General features: G+C 40.3%; 1 protein-coding gene across 1 annotated transcript; it reads left to right on the forward strand.

The window, feature by feature from the left end:
- The first annotated feature begins 2,624 nt into the window (after window positions 1-2,624).
- LOC134003620 (alpha-1,6-mannosylglycoprotein 6-beta-N-acetylglucosaminyltransferase B-like) lies at window positions 2,625-15,647 on the forward strand. Its single transcript, XM_062442872.1, has 17 exons — window positions 2,625-2,650; window positions 4,035-4,150; window positions 6,887-7,016; window positions 7,164-7,303; window positions 9,479-9,543; window positions 10,694-10,867; window positions 11,057-11,224; window positions 11,543-11,712; window positions 11,953-12,084; window positions 12,231-12,364; window positions 13,844-13,986; window positions 14,184-14,339; window positions 14,498-14,644; window positions 14,733-14,849; window positions 14,977-15,051; window positions 15,192-15,352; window positions 15,449-15,647. The coding sequence occupies exons 1-17, from the start codon at window positions 2,625-2,627 to the stop codon at window positions 15,645-15,647; spliced, it is 2,253 nt and encodes a 750-aa protein (XP_062298856.1).
- The last annotated feature ends 1,464 nt before the right edge of the window (window positions 15,648-17,111 follow it).

Here is a 17,111-nt window from a genome sequence, read left to right on the forward strand (position 1 = left end):
CAGGGTTTCATTCCAACAAAACAGATTTGTGAGATGATTAGACACACAAAGAAAGCTCAACAATTAAATACACCAAGTAAGACTCAATAATTGGATTAATGGCTAGAAAGAGACCTTGTGTACAGGCAAAGAGAATGTGCAATTGTATCTTTGAGGAAGGCCTTAAATGCAACTGTTCCAGACGTAGTTAATTTGTTGCACTGGGCAGCTGCACGATGGGAATGTATGAATAAATGATTATGGAATAGGGCAAGTACAGCAGGCATGATCAGATTAATAACATAAAAGTATCAAGAGATAATCAATTATACAATCTTTAGTTGCACCTCTAATAGTCAAAAGTCCCCCTCTATAAACAGTAGCTGATCTATAAAGTCTAATAGCAGCCAGAAAACAGATTCCCTGCAGCATTCCTTGTCAAATATGGTTTGATCAGTGTTTTGTGTAGGTTTGCTGCATGCATTTAATCTGGCAACCTCTCTGGAAAACCTCCCCTCACATACATACAGGTTTACCACTACTGACTTAAAAGGTCTGCTGCTATCAGCCAATCAGGGATCAATGTTGTGGCTACTTACATGTTGTGACGGAAAGGTGTGACGTATGGGCCTTTAAGTCAACTGCTAATTTACTCATGGCCTATTTCGTTAGAAATTGGCACACTCCCTGTTCAGAGTGACATACCATGTATGTCCCACGCCATCTCTCTGATCAAAAGGGATGTTCACATTGAGTTAAGTGGTGTGGAAGCATCTGGCATGCTTTATGGGACTTTGATCTGTCATCGCTCTAATTATTGTTGCATGTTGGTTCTCTGATCTTTACAGAAGCGTTCTTGAAATAGTTCACAATACCAATTTTGTGAAGTTTTTGTGAAGTTCCTCTGCTTTGAGTTATGTTGGAATTACTAAATGTGTCTGTCTCCTATGGAAGTCTTGACATAAATGTATACAGTTTTACTTCCATACATGTAGCACACAGTAGAGCATGTCACATCAGTGGAAACATAGCCTGCTGATTATTCAACTTTAAAAACCACAAGTGTTCAGCGTATGATTTTTCACATGATCTGAAAAATCATTTGAGGTTCAGCTATATCTTTCTCTCTTATACCCCTTTCACACCAAAGCAGTTCCAGTGCTGGTTTCGGGGCCATTGCTTTATTTGGAACCGGTTTTCCTGTTCACACAGACAAAGAACTGGGAGAGTTCAGTTTCTGAACTACAGGAACACCATGGCACTATGGCGCCCTCTTGAGGTATGTAGTGGATTCTGATCTGATTTGTGGTAAACCAGACTGGACCCTGTCATCATGCTCTGTATGTGAAGTCTTGTTTCCACCAAGTAAACCCATTCTTATGATGACATGTCAAACCCATCCATATCTTTGTGCAGCCTTGTTCTTTCAAGTAATATAACAGTGTAATATATGTAATAAAAACTGTTGATGCTCAGTGAAACATATTTGCTAATTAAACAGAGATACCTTGATTTATTTCTCCCTTATAATTTCCAATTATTGCATTTAAAACCAAAACAAAACCTCCAAGAAATCAGTGTATTTATTCCTTTGTTCATGTGATGTCCAGTTGAATTATTTGACATCTGTGTTACAACACAGTAAGTCAGAATAACAACCTTTTCTGTTAAGTATGCAGTTTCCACTGGGTATTTTATTGAATCGATTCTTCTTCTTCTTATTGTTGCTGTCATTAAATTTGTACTGTCTTTTGTCTGTATTGTGCCATTCAGATCCAAAAGTTTGCACCATTTGAGCTATTTAAATGAGCTCCCTGGTATCAATTCACAACCAAGGCTTAAGTCTGGCCAGTGAGACTGAAAGAAACTGTGTCACCCAATAGCGTGGGCTCCATTGTATCTGTGAAAGGCCTAAGCAGCACTCTGCATATTGTTTTCTTTAAAGGGGAGTCAGGTTACCTTGACAACCACAGGATGCCTACCCATAGGCCCTTAGACAGAGAAAAGGCACGGCCAGAGAAGGAGGGAAAAAGAGCGAAAAGAGACAAAAAAGGAGGCAAGATACTTTCCAGCCCCAACTTTGGGGCTTTTCTTTTAGTTAGTTTCTGTGTTTTCAAAACAGGCCCGATGGTTGCCAGTGGACCCAAGGAGGTGAGGATGTGTGTGTATGTGTGTGAGTGTGTGAGTGCTGGCTTGTTATACGCTGAACTGTTGACATCTCTGTATCAGTCTCACACTGACACACAACAACAGCTTGGTGACAGCAGTTTTTTTATGTATGGGTTCATTATTATATCTAATGAACATGTTCTGCACAAACACAGAAAGACCACAGGCTGAAGAGCATTTCATGGCTGGTCATGCTGGCAATAGCATTACTTTGAAATATATTAATGCCTACACACTTTATTGGTGCAGCTTAAGTGGAAAGTGTGACCTACCATTTACAATTTAAAGGGAAACTATAATGAATCTTTGGTCAAACCCAAATATACGAGTGAAAAAGGTAATTGAGTAAATATATTGCAATAATATTTTTTCCTGCCCAAAATATGACTGTATACTTATTACTAAGCATGTTGTACTTACATATTTGCAATGTTCTTGTTCTGGCAGTGAGATCCAACATCTGTAAACAGGGGGCCATGCGTGTTACACTGCGGCCACGCAGGTAAGGCTCAGCATCATTACATCAGTGGCTGGCTATCTTTGGAGTATGCACATTTTGACAGCTAATAGGTCAGAAAGGAACCTTCCCAGTGACTACTGGGTTTGCTGACAAACCATATCATAATGCATATTACATTCTTCAATGTAATGTTTAACAGAATCTCCTGAGCAAGTGTACAGTATGTGATATGGTAGATAACAGTCATCTGTTTTAACATGGTTTCTCCTGTGCTGTTAAAGCTTTTCCATATACCTTCAACCAAAGACATGTGATGAAGTGATGAGTGCTCTGACAACTATGATGAAATATGGACTAATAGATGTGAATGAAAATAATCAGTCTAAATCTGAATCTGGAGCTTTACACGCACTTTGAGAGCCCTGAAGCTGTTTTTTCATGTACTTGAGCTTGGTCATGTTTTTTTGGATAAGGGTTGGTTGATTTACTGGCCTGATGAAAGAGAGAGAGAGAAATGATTGTTCTCTCTGCCCCAGTTAAACTGACGCTGGGAGCCCAGAGAGCAGACATATGCTATACTGGCACATCACGCTTCAAATATTCTTTTTGACACACCAGGGTCCTCACTTGAAGTAATGGAACAATTTAGTTCTATATATTCTCTCAGCGTACTTGGTGAAAGGCAGGGTCAGGCTGTATGATTTTAATGACATCAGGTCTGCTTGTAAAAATCACATCTGTGAAGTTCAAAGGAGATTTTATTTTTTTATTTTTTATTAAGTGATTATGCTTATTAGTGCTTATTAAGAAATTAGATGCACAAGGGTGAAAGGCGTGATCTTCCATTTTCAGTGATCCCTGCAGAAAAGTTCCCCAAGGATTTTTCTGCAGTAGCTAGGGGGTATGGGGAAAGATTCTAGTTCAACTGATCTGAAAAATCTAAATTATGCTTTGATTAAAAATTATAACCCACATATTGAGTCAGCTGTAACACCTGGAATTGAATGCAAGAAAGCAGAAAGTCTAATCAGTTAGGTAAAAGTAATGGATAAACAGTTTGAACAGACAGCTAAAAGTAAAAGCTAAATGATTTAAATAAGTAGCTAAAACTAATGTCCCCCTCCTCTAAAAAAATATGTTTTTTATCGTGTTCCTACAGTTGGATGTTTGAGCTTCACTGTGCAGAATGATGTATGTGCAGACTTTGACACTGGAGGGCTATTTTCACATTCATCTGCTAAAAGTGGATATTTTCTCTGTGCTCATTGAAAGTTTTTAATGACGAGCAGCCATATACATTTTGAAATTAATTTAAATGAGCACATTTAGTCACTGGGTACTAGCTTCCATCTGACAGGGTTGTGTTGTAACTCACATGCTCCAGTATTTGAAGAAGAGGCATTTCTCTGTCTATTGTGTCCTCTAGTGGTTGCCTGGTGCTCTGTCTGTGCCTGTCTGTATTCACCCTGCTGCTACAGAGCCTATGGGTGCCGGTGGAGATGACCAGAGAAGAACCTGATGGGAGGTCACCTGAAGAACAGGGTAACTCACACACAAACACAGTTTACTTTAGAGGATGCATTTACCCTTTTTAAATATCAAAAAACATACACTGTTGGGTAACATTGATTATAAGTGAATCAAAGGAAAATATCCCAAATAAATGAAATTAGGGAACCAATTAATCTCACTTAGATGTAATGTCTCCACACTAAGTTTTGATTGAGGATATGTGGCAGCTATAAATCTATATTTTGCAGAATTGCATACAGTTTCCACCGTAAAAGACCTGGTCTTCCCAGTGTTAGATGAAACTTTGTACACAATTCGCGGTGGGTCTTCCCATGTTTCTGACAGTTGTGGGTTTGCGGCCAAGATATACCCCTGTTCAGTTCAATTGTCTGGCTACACTGTTTCCCCAAAGAGGGTATTTAAGGAGGCCGCAGACAAGATTGTTTGGGCAAAAGCTTTCTTCCTGGTATACAAGGAAGAGACAAATGTTGTCAACAGTCTCCTCCAGATCCTTTTTTTCTTTCTTTAAAATCTGCTGTCTTTTATGTGGAAGCTGATCGTGAACATTTTTGGAAAGAAACTCAACAGGCCCCCCTTGGTGTTTCCACTAATCCGATACAGAAGCTGATTCATCATACTGTACGTGAGACTTTTTAGGAATTCTCTTAATTCAAAGGAACTCGGTTCACCTCTGAACCAACTTATGCATAATATTCAATTCCACATTTAGTTAAGTTACAATCAGATACATAGGTTTAACTAAAGATAGAATGAAAAAAATATATGTTTGTGAAAGATTTGGACAACGTGGTGACCAATCAATCAGTTTCGCAATGTAATGAAAGAAGATGATTTTTTAAAAATCCAAACATCCCCATCCATTATTCCTCAAAGCCTAGAAAAACAGTTTGTAGCAGACATTGTAGTCCATTGGTGCATCACTGCCACATACCCACAGTTGCTCTGTACTTTGAGGGACCCACCACAAGTTGTGTACAAATAGCCACCCAACAATGGCTGTGTTGGAAAAATATACCACATGGGGGAAGCTGTTGGTCAGCGCACACAGTTAATCCATCTCAAATTTGTCACCAAAGGCTCCGTTTTCATTCAGGCTCAGTGAAAAGTGATCTGTCCTGGCAGTCATTTTGTTACATTTAATCTTAGGTTCCAGCCATTTCCCTTAACATTGAAAAGTTTTAAGAAAATGCTTCAACAGAACAAATAGCAACGACAGAAAACAGTGTATCATCATTCCACCGGCAGATTTTTCTCATGACAACATATTATTGTGTTATGAAAATACATAATAAGGAGCTATGTGCTCCATATTTTATGAACACTCACAATTTTCATGTGACTGTTATCATCTAGAAATGTGCAAAAACAGCATGACGTGACACGCACATGCTGCCGACCCACACCCATTACACACATACTTTAATAAGCTGCACACACTCATGCACACACTCACGCACTCACGCGCGCGCGCACACACACACACACACACACACACACACACACACACACACACACACACACACACACACACACACACACACACACACACACACACACACACACACACACACACACACTCCTTTACAAGCTTTGGAACGGTTTAGTCACACAGTCATCTCATACAACTGGCATAAAGCTGTTACAGGATTCCACCTCTTTTTTTCCCCCATTCATCTTTCATTGCTTATGAGCCCAGAGGACCTCAGGGCATACAAGTATTGATATACTGACAGCTGAGCAAACAGAGATGAGGTGACATCACCTGTCTGTGGGATTTTTTCTGTGTATTGCAGGTTTAAACTTAATCCCCAAGGAGATCCTTATTCTGACCTCAAATCAACCCCAGCTCCACCAGCATCTCCTCAAGTCACAAAGTTTCTGTCAAGGCATCCTTGATCTGCCATCTCAAATAGCTCCTTTTAGCAGGCATCTTAAAACTCACGCTCACTGTTTTTACAATCATTATGTGTCTGGCAGCTGTAGCTTGCTGGCTAACAGAGGGCTTAACTGTGAACACCACTACTTCAGGATAGCCACACTTTACACTTTATCTGAGCACACATAAGAGGTAGAGGTTTCACATTTTAACATGGTTTTTTTAGCCAACACTAATAAAATAAAATAAATGCAACCCACACTTTGTATACTGCTAGGAATATGTGCTGTATGTTTTTGACAGACCATCTTGTAAATGTTGGAGGTAATTTTCTGTTGTTTTATTTTTTCAGAACCCTCTGTAATTGTTGCTTTATTTCCCCTATATCCCTTTCAGGACTCTGAAAAGTCTAAAAATATGGGAACCATTGGGTTAAGTGATGCACAACAATGGCTGCAATCCCTATAAATGTGGGGTTTATGAATATCTTTACTACATGAATATGTGCGTATGTGTGTGTAGCCTTTCTGTAACCACATATCAACGTAAGGTTACTGCAAAGTTCCACAAATGTCATAAAATTGCCCTTTTAGAAAATGAATCTCTGTCTAAATGATTTGATGCCATTATCCCATACAATGAATATGGAAAATACACATAGTCATAATTGCTCATTCATTTGCTTTTTTTTTGCATTTTGCATTCATCAAGTTAAGAAAATAGCATTACATAACCCAGCTGACACATAAAGGAAGATTGTTTTTTTAAAATACAGGATTTGGCACTATTAAACAATTTTAAACATTATGAAAGCATTTGATACTGTACATGCATGACCTACTGTGTTGTGTATGATGCTTGTCTTATAGGGCAGCATGGTCTTGGCTTTCGTAGGCTGGCTCTTCGCTTGGATGCTTTGAGTACTCATGTGCAGAGGCTGAGCAAAGAGATAGATGCCACCAAGATGACCAAAGATGATCTCAGCCTGCTACTGCAGAGGTATTCAGCGGAACCCATTCACCACCTGCTGGATTGCAGTATAATAAAAAATACAGACGCAGTATGACACAGTTAGTGTTGCTCTGTATGCTTATATGGTATGCATGCAGTACAGTGGTCTCATATCGGCTTCTGTTTGTTTCCCAGCTTTAGAAAAGACCAGCAAGGTGTTGCCCGCTTGGTAGAGAGGGAGCTGAAGAGAGTGTCCCAGAGGCTGGACCAGCTCAGCCATCATCACCATCAGTCTAACACACCTTCACCACATGATAACCACAAACTACACACAGGTAATTGTTAATGACTTTGGCTTGATAGTGGTAATTTGTGTAGGGGGACTGGATACATCATATGAGAGTAAATAATAATAAGTATGTAATTGTTGTGTCCAATCTTGTAATAATGAACATTTTTAAGTTTTTATAGTTGTATTTGGATAGGTGTGCATGTTTCTGGATTATTAGTTCAGAAAAATCTCAATTTTAATACCCAGAATTGTCAGTACACTTAACTACCAGTCTTAATGCTGTGTGATATTAGGGATATTTAAAGAATGAGACAAACAAAAGATCTGTCAGTAAGCTCACTTTTATCTTGACTGAGTGTCCAGGACATAGTTTTGTATTTTTTAAGTTGAATTTGTAGTTTTCCTGTGGGTAGCATACAGTGCCACTGCTGGCCTTCCTCTGGCCCTGTAGAGGTGCGGTGCTCTCAGGTATGTGTATTCTGGATGTGGGCCAGTTCTGGTTTATCTGTTTTTTCTTGGTAGACATACAACATTGCTATGGCTTGCTTGTGGCCCAGATCTGGGAAACAGGAGTGGACCGCCCAAGTGCCATCATTCCAAGTGGTATGCGGGCCAGATGAAAGTGTGTCGAAAGTGTCGGGTGTGTGCCAGATCCGGGCCAATTTTACTATCTGGGACTGCATATTCCCAAAACCAGAATTTTAATTTGATTTGAGACAGGGAGGATCTACAGAGTTCAAATCAGTTTGATTAGGTTCCCATGATGAGATTGATTTACAAATCAGACAGGTGTGTTATGCTATTAAATAAAAATCTTGCTTAGTTAAGCTGTAATTTTAATGTGCACATTACTAAATCAACTCACCCTCCAACATAAATCAGAGATTTTAGGGTTTGTTCCAGTTATAACATGCTTGAATGTTCTGGATACACCAAATAAATACACTCTCCACTCCCTGCTTGTTGCCAGCTTCAATAATTGGCCAATTGCAAGCTTTTCTGTGGTTGCCTGCAGTGGTAGCGTGATACTCCGAGCCAAATGCACGGTTCATAGCCTCAGTAGAGGTTAACCACACAGTGAAATTAACAAGCTGTGATAATCGTGGGTGTGAATGGGGGGGTTAAAGGGCAGTGGGTGCAGGTGGTTATGGGGGATGAAGTCCTTGAATAGAAGTTTAACAAGTCTCACAGAGCCAGTGCTGATGTACTGGCCGCGGGGAGAAAAAAAGTTTACATCTACACAACGACCCTCCTGAGAGGTGTCAGGTGAGAGTCAGGTTACACAGCCTGGTGGTCACACAAGGGGTTTATGTGTGTGTGTGTGTGTGTGTGTGTGTGTGTGTGTGTGTGTGTGTGTGTGTGTGTGTGTGTGTGTGTGTGTGTGTGTATATGTGTATTGGAGGTGGGGATGAGTGAGTGCACCCTCACCTCCCTATTTGAACAAGTGAATTCATAAAACTTGGGCCACACAAACACCACACTGTGCATATGTGAGGATACACACTTGTCGACATGCACACACACACAAATGCCACCCGCACGCACACAAACACACATTTCCCCGACACCAGATTTCTAGCCCCTCACCCTGTTCCTCTCCCATTACCTCACACCCATAAAGTACAACTGAATTACCCAGGAGTCCTTTCACCAACTTGTCTACTCATACTCTTGTTTTTGCAGAGGGAGCACTTTTTTTGTTCAGCTGTGCTCTTATAGCGTATCACTGTTTTTAGGTTTTCACACCTCAGCTATGCCTACAAGTTTTCTTATCTTTTTTTCCCCTCTCTTTTCCTTTTTACTAGGCTGTTTTACACAGTTAAGGACTGTGTATTTTGGCAAGGGCTGGCATTGTAAAAGGGCCTGTTTGTTAGGAGGCAGGTGGGTCAGGTGTGCAAGCGTGTGTTCATTCCAGTTGATTGACATTGGCTAGAAATGGTGGGGGGGCTTACGGGAAAGGGCCTCTGAGAACACACTGCCTCTACTCTAATGCCACTTACACGCATGGCAGCACTGTACATGGTGCTGGTGGCTGCTGCTCATTATGTACATTTCAGTTGAGAGGCTGTATATCAAAGTTATTATCGACTGTTCTTCATTATCCACAGTGAGTTAACTCCACAATGTGCTTTTTGTTACCAAAGGTCTGCAGAATAATCATGTATTCAAAATGGCCACATTAAGAAACTCTATGTGACGGCTGATATCTTACCCATAGGGCCCAATGAGAAGTGTGAGGTACCAAAGGATCCTGCATATCCAGTGTGTGTGGAGAAAGTGGAGGTGAGAAAGTGGAAATATATTTGGTTTCTTGAACTTCATGGTTGTATTATAAAGTTAACTTACATTTTTAAGTAACATTTATGGGCCTAAATATTTGAGCACATGAGCTTGGAATGGAAATAACTTACAATAATATCAGTAAATATCCACTAGTGCATAACAACCCTGCTAGGCAAGGCACTGAACCACAAAAAGATCATCAGTATCTAGAGGTAGAGTACTAGTTGTGTTGTGTAGAGCTCATCTGCTTAAATGAATATTTCAACACTTATTTTCTTGCTCGCTGGAAGTTATAATATAATTTAAAAAAATGATGCCACTCTCACATCTGTACAGTAAATACTTACAACAGCTTTGGGAGGTGCATGGAATATTTGGGACAATTGTTTTCTTTTATCTAAACTATTAATTTATTACTTTAAAACATATAACTTATAAGGGAAAAGTTGAAACACCCCACTTCAGACCAAGGTCCATATAAGGCTTCCTATGTCATCGGTGCAGTGCCGTTCTCACTAAGAAAGATGGACACAACAAGCTGGTTGTCTTAGTGTAGCATAAAGACTGGAAACCAATGGGTAAGAATGACAAATGGCATTTTTGACCAGAAGGAGTTGTTAGGTAACCACGAGATACTACAGGATGTTACTGCTCCCAGCAAAGATATCCAGCACATACTGTAACCCCTTGAAAACAGCAAGTTGGTATATTGCTAGAGCTACTAGCAAAATAATTAACGTACAGACTTGACAGTGGTATAATACTGATCTTCTAAGCTAACTTGTTAATAAGCATAATCTCCAAACGTTTTCTTTAATTGTATTATTACATTAATTTGAAGGACCATGGATGTTCAGTAATGCTTTCCTTTGATAAATCAATATTGGTTTGAAAGAGCTGTGATATAAAATCTTGATTGTGTGTACATGAATGTAAAATAATGTCACATTAAAAAAAGTTTATTCACAATCAAGTTAAAATTTGAATATAGATTTACTATAAACTCTTTCCAGTTTTGGACCTGGGAACCATAGTTAATATTCTAAACTAGGCAGCCTAATCTGTATGATGAATTACTATACAATACTGTACAAGTGTGCACTCTTGTTTTGGCTTACCATTATATTTAACATGCATCTTTCTCTTACAGTTTCTGCGAGCCCACTGGCAGTCAGACCCTTGCTATGCCTTTTATGGAGTGGATGGCACCACCTGTTCCATATTAACTTACCTCAGCCAAATAGAAGACTTCTGTCCCCCTCCTCTTGGAAGGAACCACTCTGTACCGCCATGGCACCATAAACCTCAGATCTATACTGAGAAGGTATCTTTACAACATTTCCATATCTTTGTGTTGTATAATTAGTATAATTAAATTAACCATCTTGTGGAAAATAAGCTACTTTTTCACAACAATTAATACACAATCACACCTCTAGCAAAATTCAATTCTACACTATTTCTTCCAGGCTTTCATACTATCTCACTGTGTTTCATACTATTTTTTACACAGGCTGAGATACGTGCAACCCTGAGCCCACTGTATGAGGTCATCAGCAACAATAGCAGTCCTGCAATAAGATTCATCCATTCCAGAGTGGAAAGGATGTCCGAACAGTGGATACAGGCTGGTCTGAAGATGAGGCAGAGCAGCAACAAGACAGTTTCATCCCAAATGAGGGTATAACCAGCAGGTCATCTCTGCCAAGTGTCATTCAGTCTATTTTTCTGGATTTTAAAATAAATGGCTAAAATATTCACTAAAATGTATTTTCAGTTTTAAAAAGCACAACAACTGTGTACATTTTAGTATTAGAATGTTCAGAGTCTTTCCAGATGTATTTCTCACAACCTCAATGAATAAAGTTTATTATATTGTACTTTTTAGAACTTGCTATCTTGCTAATTTAAGAAAGCAAAGACAGTACAGAAATGGCAACTCGCTGCTGTATATACCTGCTGTGTTGATTTTTCGGACTTTTTAAAACCTCCTGACTAGGTGCTGCTTTATCCTGGTGCCCTGGCTGGGAGTGTGGGCCAGCGTTTTGAAGCCATGGTGGATAAAGGGGGTCCTCTGGGGGAACTGGTCCAGTGGGCTGACCTCAGTGCATGTCTAACCATCCTGGGCCAAAATCTGACCCTAAGCGCCTCGCAGCACCAACTCCACAGGTTGGCACCACTGTTGAATACCACTAGCTTATTTTATTGGCTTAAAAATGTATTTGTGTGTTTGGAAAGTGATTTTTTGTATTTGAGTATTTTAATAGTTAACATGATAATTTCAAGTGAGTAGATTCAGGTGTATCAACCCAACTGGTCTGTGATCACTTTGTAATAAAGGCACAATAAAGGCAAAGTAACAATGCTGAAAGATACTTAGTTATTGCTCGAGTCATGTGTTTGTTCCAGCTTGATAGGTGCTGCTCCAGGCCGAGGCAGCTGTCCAATTCAGAGGCCCCTGACCTTTGACATCGTCTATACTGACTACCATGGGCTTGCTCACCTTAAAGGAGCCATGGGGCTGGCTTTTCCACATTACCAGTTCGTGCACATATTTCTAAATACACATTTATTTTTTTCCATATAACATAACTTCTCCCATTCTAGTAAATTGACAAATTTCTAGTTAACAATCTATTTTAATTTAAGATGAGTTTTGATATAAACATTTTTTTAAATCATTCTAGGTGTCGCTTTAGAATCCTGGACTCATTTGGCACTGAACCAGCCTTTAATTTGGGGAGTTACGCACGCAGACATGGATATAAAACATTGTGGGGCAGTTGGGGTCTCCAGCCTCTGCAGTACATGACCATGTTCCGTAAGTCTGTGTGTGTGTGTGTGTGTGTGTGTGTGTGTATGTATTTGTGTATGTTTGTGCATACATTTCTACATCTTGCTTATATCTTGCAGTCGCATCACTGATCCTTCACATACGCTGCTCTAAGCATCCTCACAGTGAGAGGATTAATAGCTGAGGTTAAATAAACTTGGTGCCCAGACAGAAATTTCATCCCAACACCTCTCCCTGTCATCTTTCCCACCCTGCTGGGAGATGGAGACAAGCTGGACGCACTGGGCCGAGAGCCACTCTTCATCCCTCAGCCTGGAACATGTTTATTTGTCCTGCTGAGGAGGAGAGAGAGCGATAGCTGATGGTGGGGAATGGACAGAAAGTGGGAAAGAAAGTAAAACAGCAACAAGAAAGAAGACACAGGAAGAAGAAATACATTTTAAAAAGGAGATTGAGAAAAGTGCGGACAGGTGCTTCTGTTTTACAAAGAGGGAGAGGAAGATAGATGACTGAAGATTGTGCTAAAAAGGCAAAGAAACAAAGCAGAACTGCAAACAAGCAGTGAGAACAGTGAGAAAGAAAAAAAAGAAAATTCATTCCTTCACAGCTTTTCTTCAAACCCCCACACGCTGCATGGTGTTGATCATATCTGTGTGTTGTTGCGTATCTGCTAATCTGATGAGTGTGTTTGGCAGTGAACCGACACAGGTGTTTGAGACAAATGGGGACAAATGGAGCTGTAAAGGGGCCAGGAAGAAATTCAGGGAGACATAGTCTTTCAAAGACAGGCGAGAAAGACACACATACGTAAACAAATGTTGTAGAATTCAAATCGATGCTTTCACACACACATACCTTTGCTGGCACATTCCTGCATCTCTTAGGTAAATACTTATCCCTCGCACCTTCATCAATGTGTCAGAGGGCAGCAGGGTGGCAGCTGCCTATCCAAACAGCTGGAAGTGAACCTCTCATATATGTGGAGTTTTATTTCTTTTAACAGCTGATTTATACCGCACCACATGTTTTTACTCTCTCACAGAATTTTAATCTTTACTATTACTCACCTTCAGTCTGGTCCTGTGTTGTCAGCAATGCCTGTCTGTACAAAAGTCATTTTTTTGATCTTCTGCTCTCAGTGTTTTTCTTGCCTTGTCTTCAAGCATGTTTTGTTGAAATAAGTGGTGTTTTCAGACTACTTACTGTAAAAAGCAGCATACAGAGGTGAACACACTTTGAACACACATGAAGACACTTTAATTTAATCCCAAACTCTGAATAAAGCTTAAGTTTAAAAAAATAAATAAATTTAAAAAAAAATAAAATTTAAATAGGCTACTCACTGCTTCATATTTTCATTTCAGTTTCCTTGTAAAAATGGAAATTTCATGGTGGGGGATTTGAATATTGTACGCTGGTTTAACTTAGACTAAATCACTGTCATCCATAATTATGCTTTTAAAAAAGCGTGGTTAATGTAACTGCTCTGTGTTCTGCTGTTTCTAGCTCATACTCCTGATAACTCCTTCCTGGGCTTTGTAAGTGAGGAGGCAGCAAGGGCGGAGGTGATGGAGGAAGAGCTGGAGTCAGACACTTACGGGAAAGACAAGATTGCAGTTGTCTATGGTAAACAGGACTACATGTGGCAGGTAATGATCATGGCATCGTCTTGATTATAAAGTGAAGACCATTTGCTTCACTATCATTTCACAAGTTTGTTAAATAGATTGGTCTTGTCATGGTCTTGCTGTTAACCATTGCCCATTTATTGTTCTTTATCTTACCTTTCTTTTTTCTTTATGGGCTGTCTCCTCTATGTGTCTTTGTTTCTGTGTGTATGTACCAGGGTAAATCTGAGTATGTGAAGGTCATCAGTGAAGAACTGGAAACCCATGCCACAGTCTACCAGCCTGCAGGACATGCCTCTAATTTGCCCAGCTTCATCAGAAACCATGGCCTGCTGACTCAGGAACACTTCCTACAGCTTCTCCGCAGAGCCAAGGTCAGATAAGACCTGATCTCAGAAAAAAGCTACGAAACCAGAGAAGAAGAAGATTGGAAATTTTGGCTCCATGTGGATCACTATCATTATATTCTTATCCTGCCTTGTTTATAATTAATGATGGGTAGAAAATAATGCCTCCTCTGCCCCCCTCTCAGGTGTTTGTAGGTCTTGGTTTCCCCTATGAGGGTCCAGCTCCCATTGAGGCAATAGCTCTGGGCTGCATCTTCCTCCAGCCACGATTTGACCCACCACACTCCTCAGACAATAATGACTTCTACAAAGGCAAGCCCACCACAAGACAGGTAGGTAACCCCTCAAGTTGAAAAAATAGTGCACATCCATTTTTAGTTCTAAATACAGTAAACAAAAAAAAAAAACTTTGGATCACAGATTTCGTCCCAGCATCCATATGCTGAGGAATTCATCAGTAAACCCCATGTGTGGACTGTGGACATGACCAACAGGACAGATGTACGGGAAGCAGTCAAAGCTATTCTACGCACAGAGGTAGGTCCCAAAGTATGAACAGAGTTACTATTTAAACTTTATGTATTGATGTATTTAAACATATATGTAGACACACACCTTGTAATCCCTAAATAGTTGCAGTTGCACTTTGTGTATGTTTTCGTAGGTGAAGCCTTTCACTCCCAGAGAGTTCACATGTGAAGGAATGCTGGAGCGGGTCCATGGTTATATCACTCACCAGGTAACGCTGTTTTAGCCGTGAAATAGTTTTTGTGAGATGTGATAAACTAAATATTGTTTCTAAAGTTTTTATTCCTTTGCTGTAGGCTTAGTTCAAACGCCCATACAGTTCTCTTACTCTGAAATCTTAAATCCTTCTAGAATTTCTGCAGTAAGTCTGTCCCTACGTGGCCACCAGAAAGTGCTCTAAGGGCGCACCTGGGTCCCTTGGGTCAGTCGTGTGTGAGTGTGTGTCGACGCTCCTCCCTCGTGTGTGAGCCCGCTCTGTTTCACCACCTCAACAGCCCTGCTGTGTTCAATAGGTAAGACATAAGGAGATAGAAACTGCAGGAACACACTGTACAGATGACTGATGCACCATACTGTAAATACACTCCTCACTCTCTCCCATTTTGTAGGCTCGGGCTAGGTTGTTCCAGCATGGTGCAGGAAATCAACCACCTGTTTCCTTCCTACAGCCCTTGGGGTCGGCGCTGTGGCCTTCAGCAGGAGCCACTTCTGTTCAGTTGCGCTGGTTCTGACCCTTCTCACCGCAGACTGTGTCCCTGCAGAGCTCACCTACCTGGACAGGTGGCACTGTATCCTGACATCCTCTAACAGCACAGTAAAAAGACTCAGGAAAGAGTAATGGAGAAAAGCAGGGAGAAAAGAGGAAAAAGCTAATATGATGAAGACAGGACCAAAGAGCCATTTGCAATGCTTACTGTAGAGGTGAAGTGATCTCGACCAAAGAAAGCAAGCTGTCCTGCCGATGCTACTGAAAGATTTGTGGTCTCATACAGAGATTATGATGCACACATAAATCATTTTCAGTACCCCAGTAATCTGAAAAAAATATCTCAGCCAGCAACATTGGCATTTAGGTTTTAATAACAATTTTAGGGTTATGAATTTATTACAAACAGATCAGAAGTTATTGCAGAGAGAGGCTGTGCCAAATGGTTAAAGTTGTTCTATGAAATGTCTATTGCCTGATTTGTCTGACTCAATTGGTTGGCCAAGATTTTGTTGTGTTTTTATCTAATGACAGTCATTACTCAGGAAGAAAAATGAATGATTGTTATATCACGTACTTGAATATTGACAGATGATAAATTCAAGGCCTGGTGTGTCATGGTGTCTAACTAAATCCCTGTTGTTATTTTAGCTTTTCCTTGATCCCTTGAGCAAATTGTTTCTAAATGAAGGCAAAAACTCACTTAAGGGAGACTAGGTGTTTAGGTGCATTTGAATAAATATATTTCAGCTTCGGGAAGAGATACCAATGACTCTTAAGCCATGTTATTCTCAGTCTTAAACTTCTTTTCACTTACTCCAAATCCCACACAGTGCAGTGCACCCCAATATGTTTCACTTACATTAATGTATCACACTGGTCAGCGTTGCATGGGATTACTACCCATGTAACCCCTCAACGCATTGCTGGCTGCAAATATTAGCCTGGGCCTCGGAGGAGAGAGGCTGACAGCCTAAGTGATGAGGCTCATTATCTGAGTGAATCATGGATAACCTCTGGATGCCTTTGGGAGGTCACAGCTATAAGACCATGATTATACTGTCATATAAACCATTGGTTCCCAACCGTTCTTGGACTTACGAAACCCCCTCAGCTCTGTTTAAATCCATACCCCCCGCCTATAAAGGCAGGACCACATTGTTTGTCTTTCAAACACATATTTTGCGTCATTTAGACTGGGAAAAAGTCACTGAAGGCAGGATTAATTATGTTTTCTTGAGTTATTTTACAAGAAATTACACCTTAAAATGATTTTGATCATAACAGATGACTCATTTTGCCCAGAGTTCTTGCATTTGCGCCAAATTTTATGCTTTGACTGCCTCATGACCTACAGATCTGTAGAGCCCCCCACCCTAGGGTATTTTGCACCACAGGTTGATATGAACAAACATGGAAACTTTACGTACAGTATGTCCAGTGATTTGGCACGACACACTTATAATGAGAGAGTTATAGAGGCCCTAGGCTTGGACATTTCCATTTCAGAAGCCTTGAAAGGTCACACAGGCTTATCCCGTCATCCCTGCCTGCAAAACAGCTTG

Source organism: Scomber scombrus, chromosome 21 (genome assembly GCF_963691925.1).
Source record: "Scomber scombrus chromosome 21, fScoSco1.1, whole genome shotgun sequence".
Classification (NCBI taxonomy): Eukaryota; Metazoa; Chordata; class Actinopteri; order Scombriformes; family Scombridae; genus Scomber; species Scomber scombrus.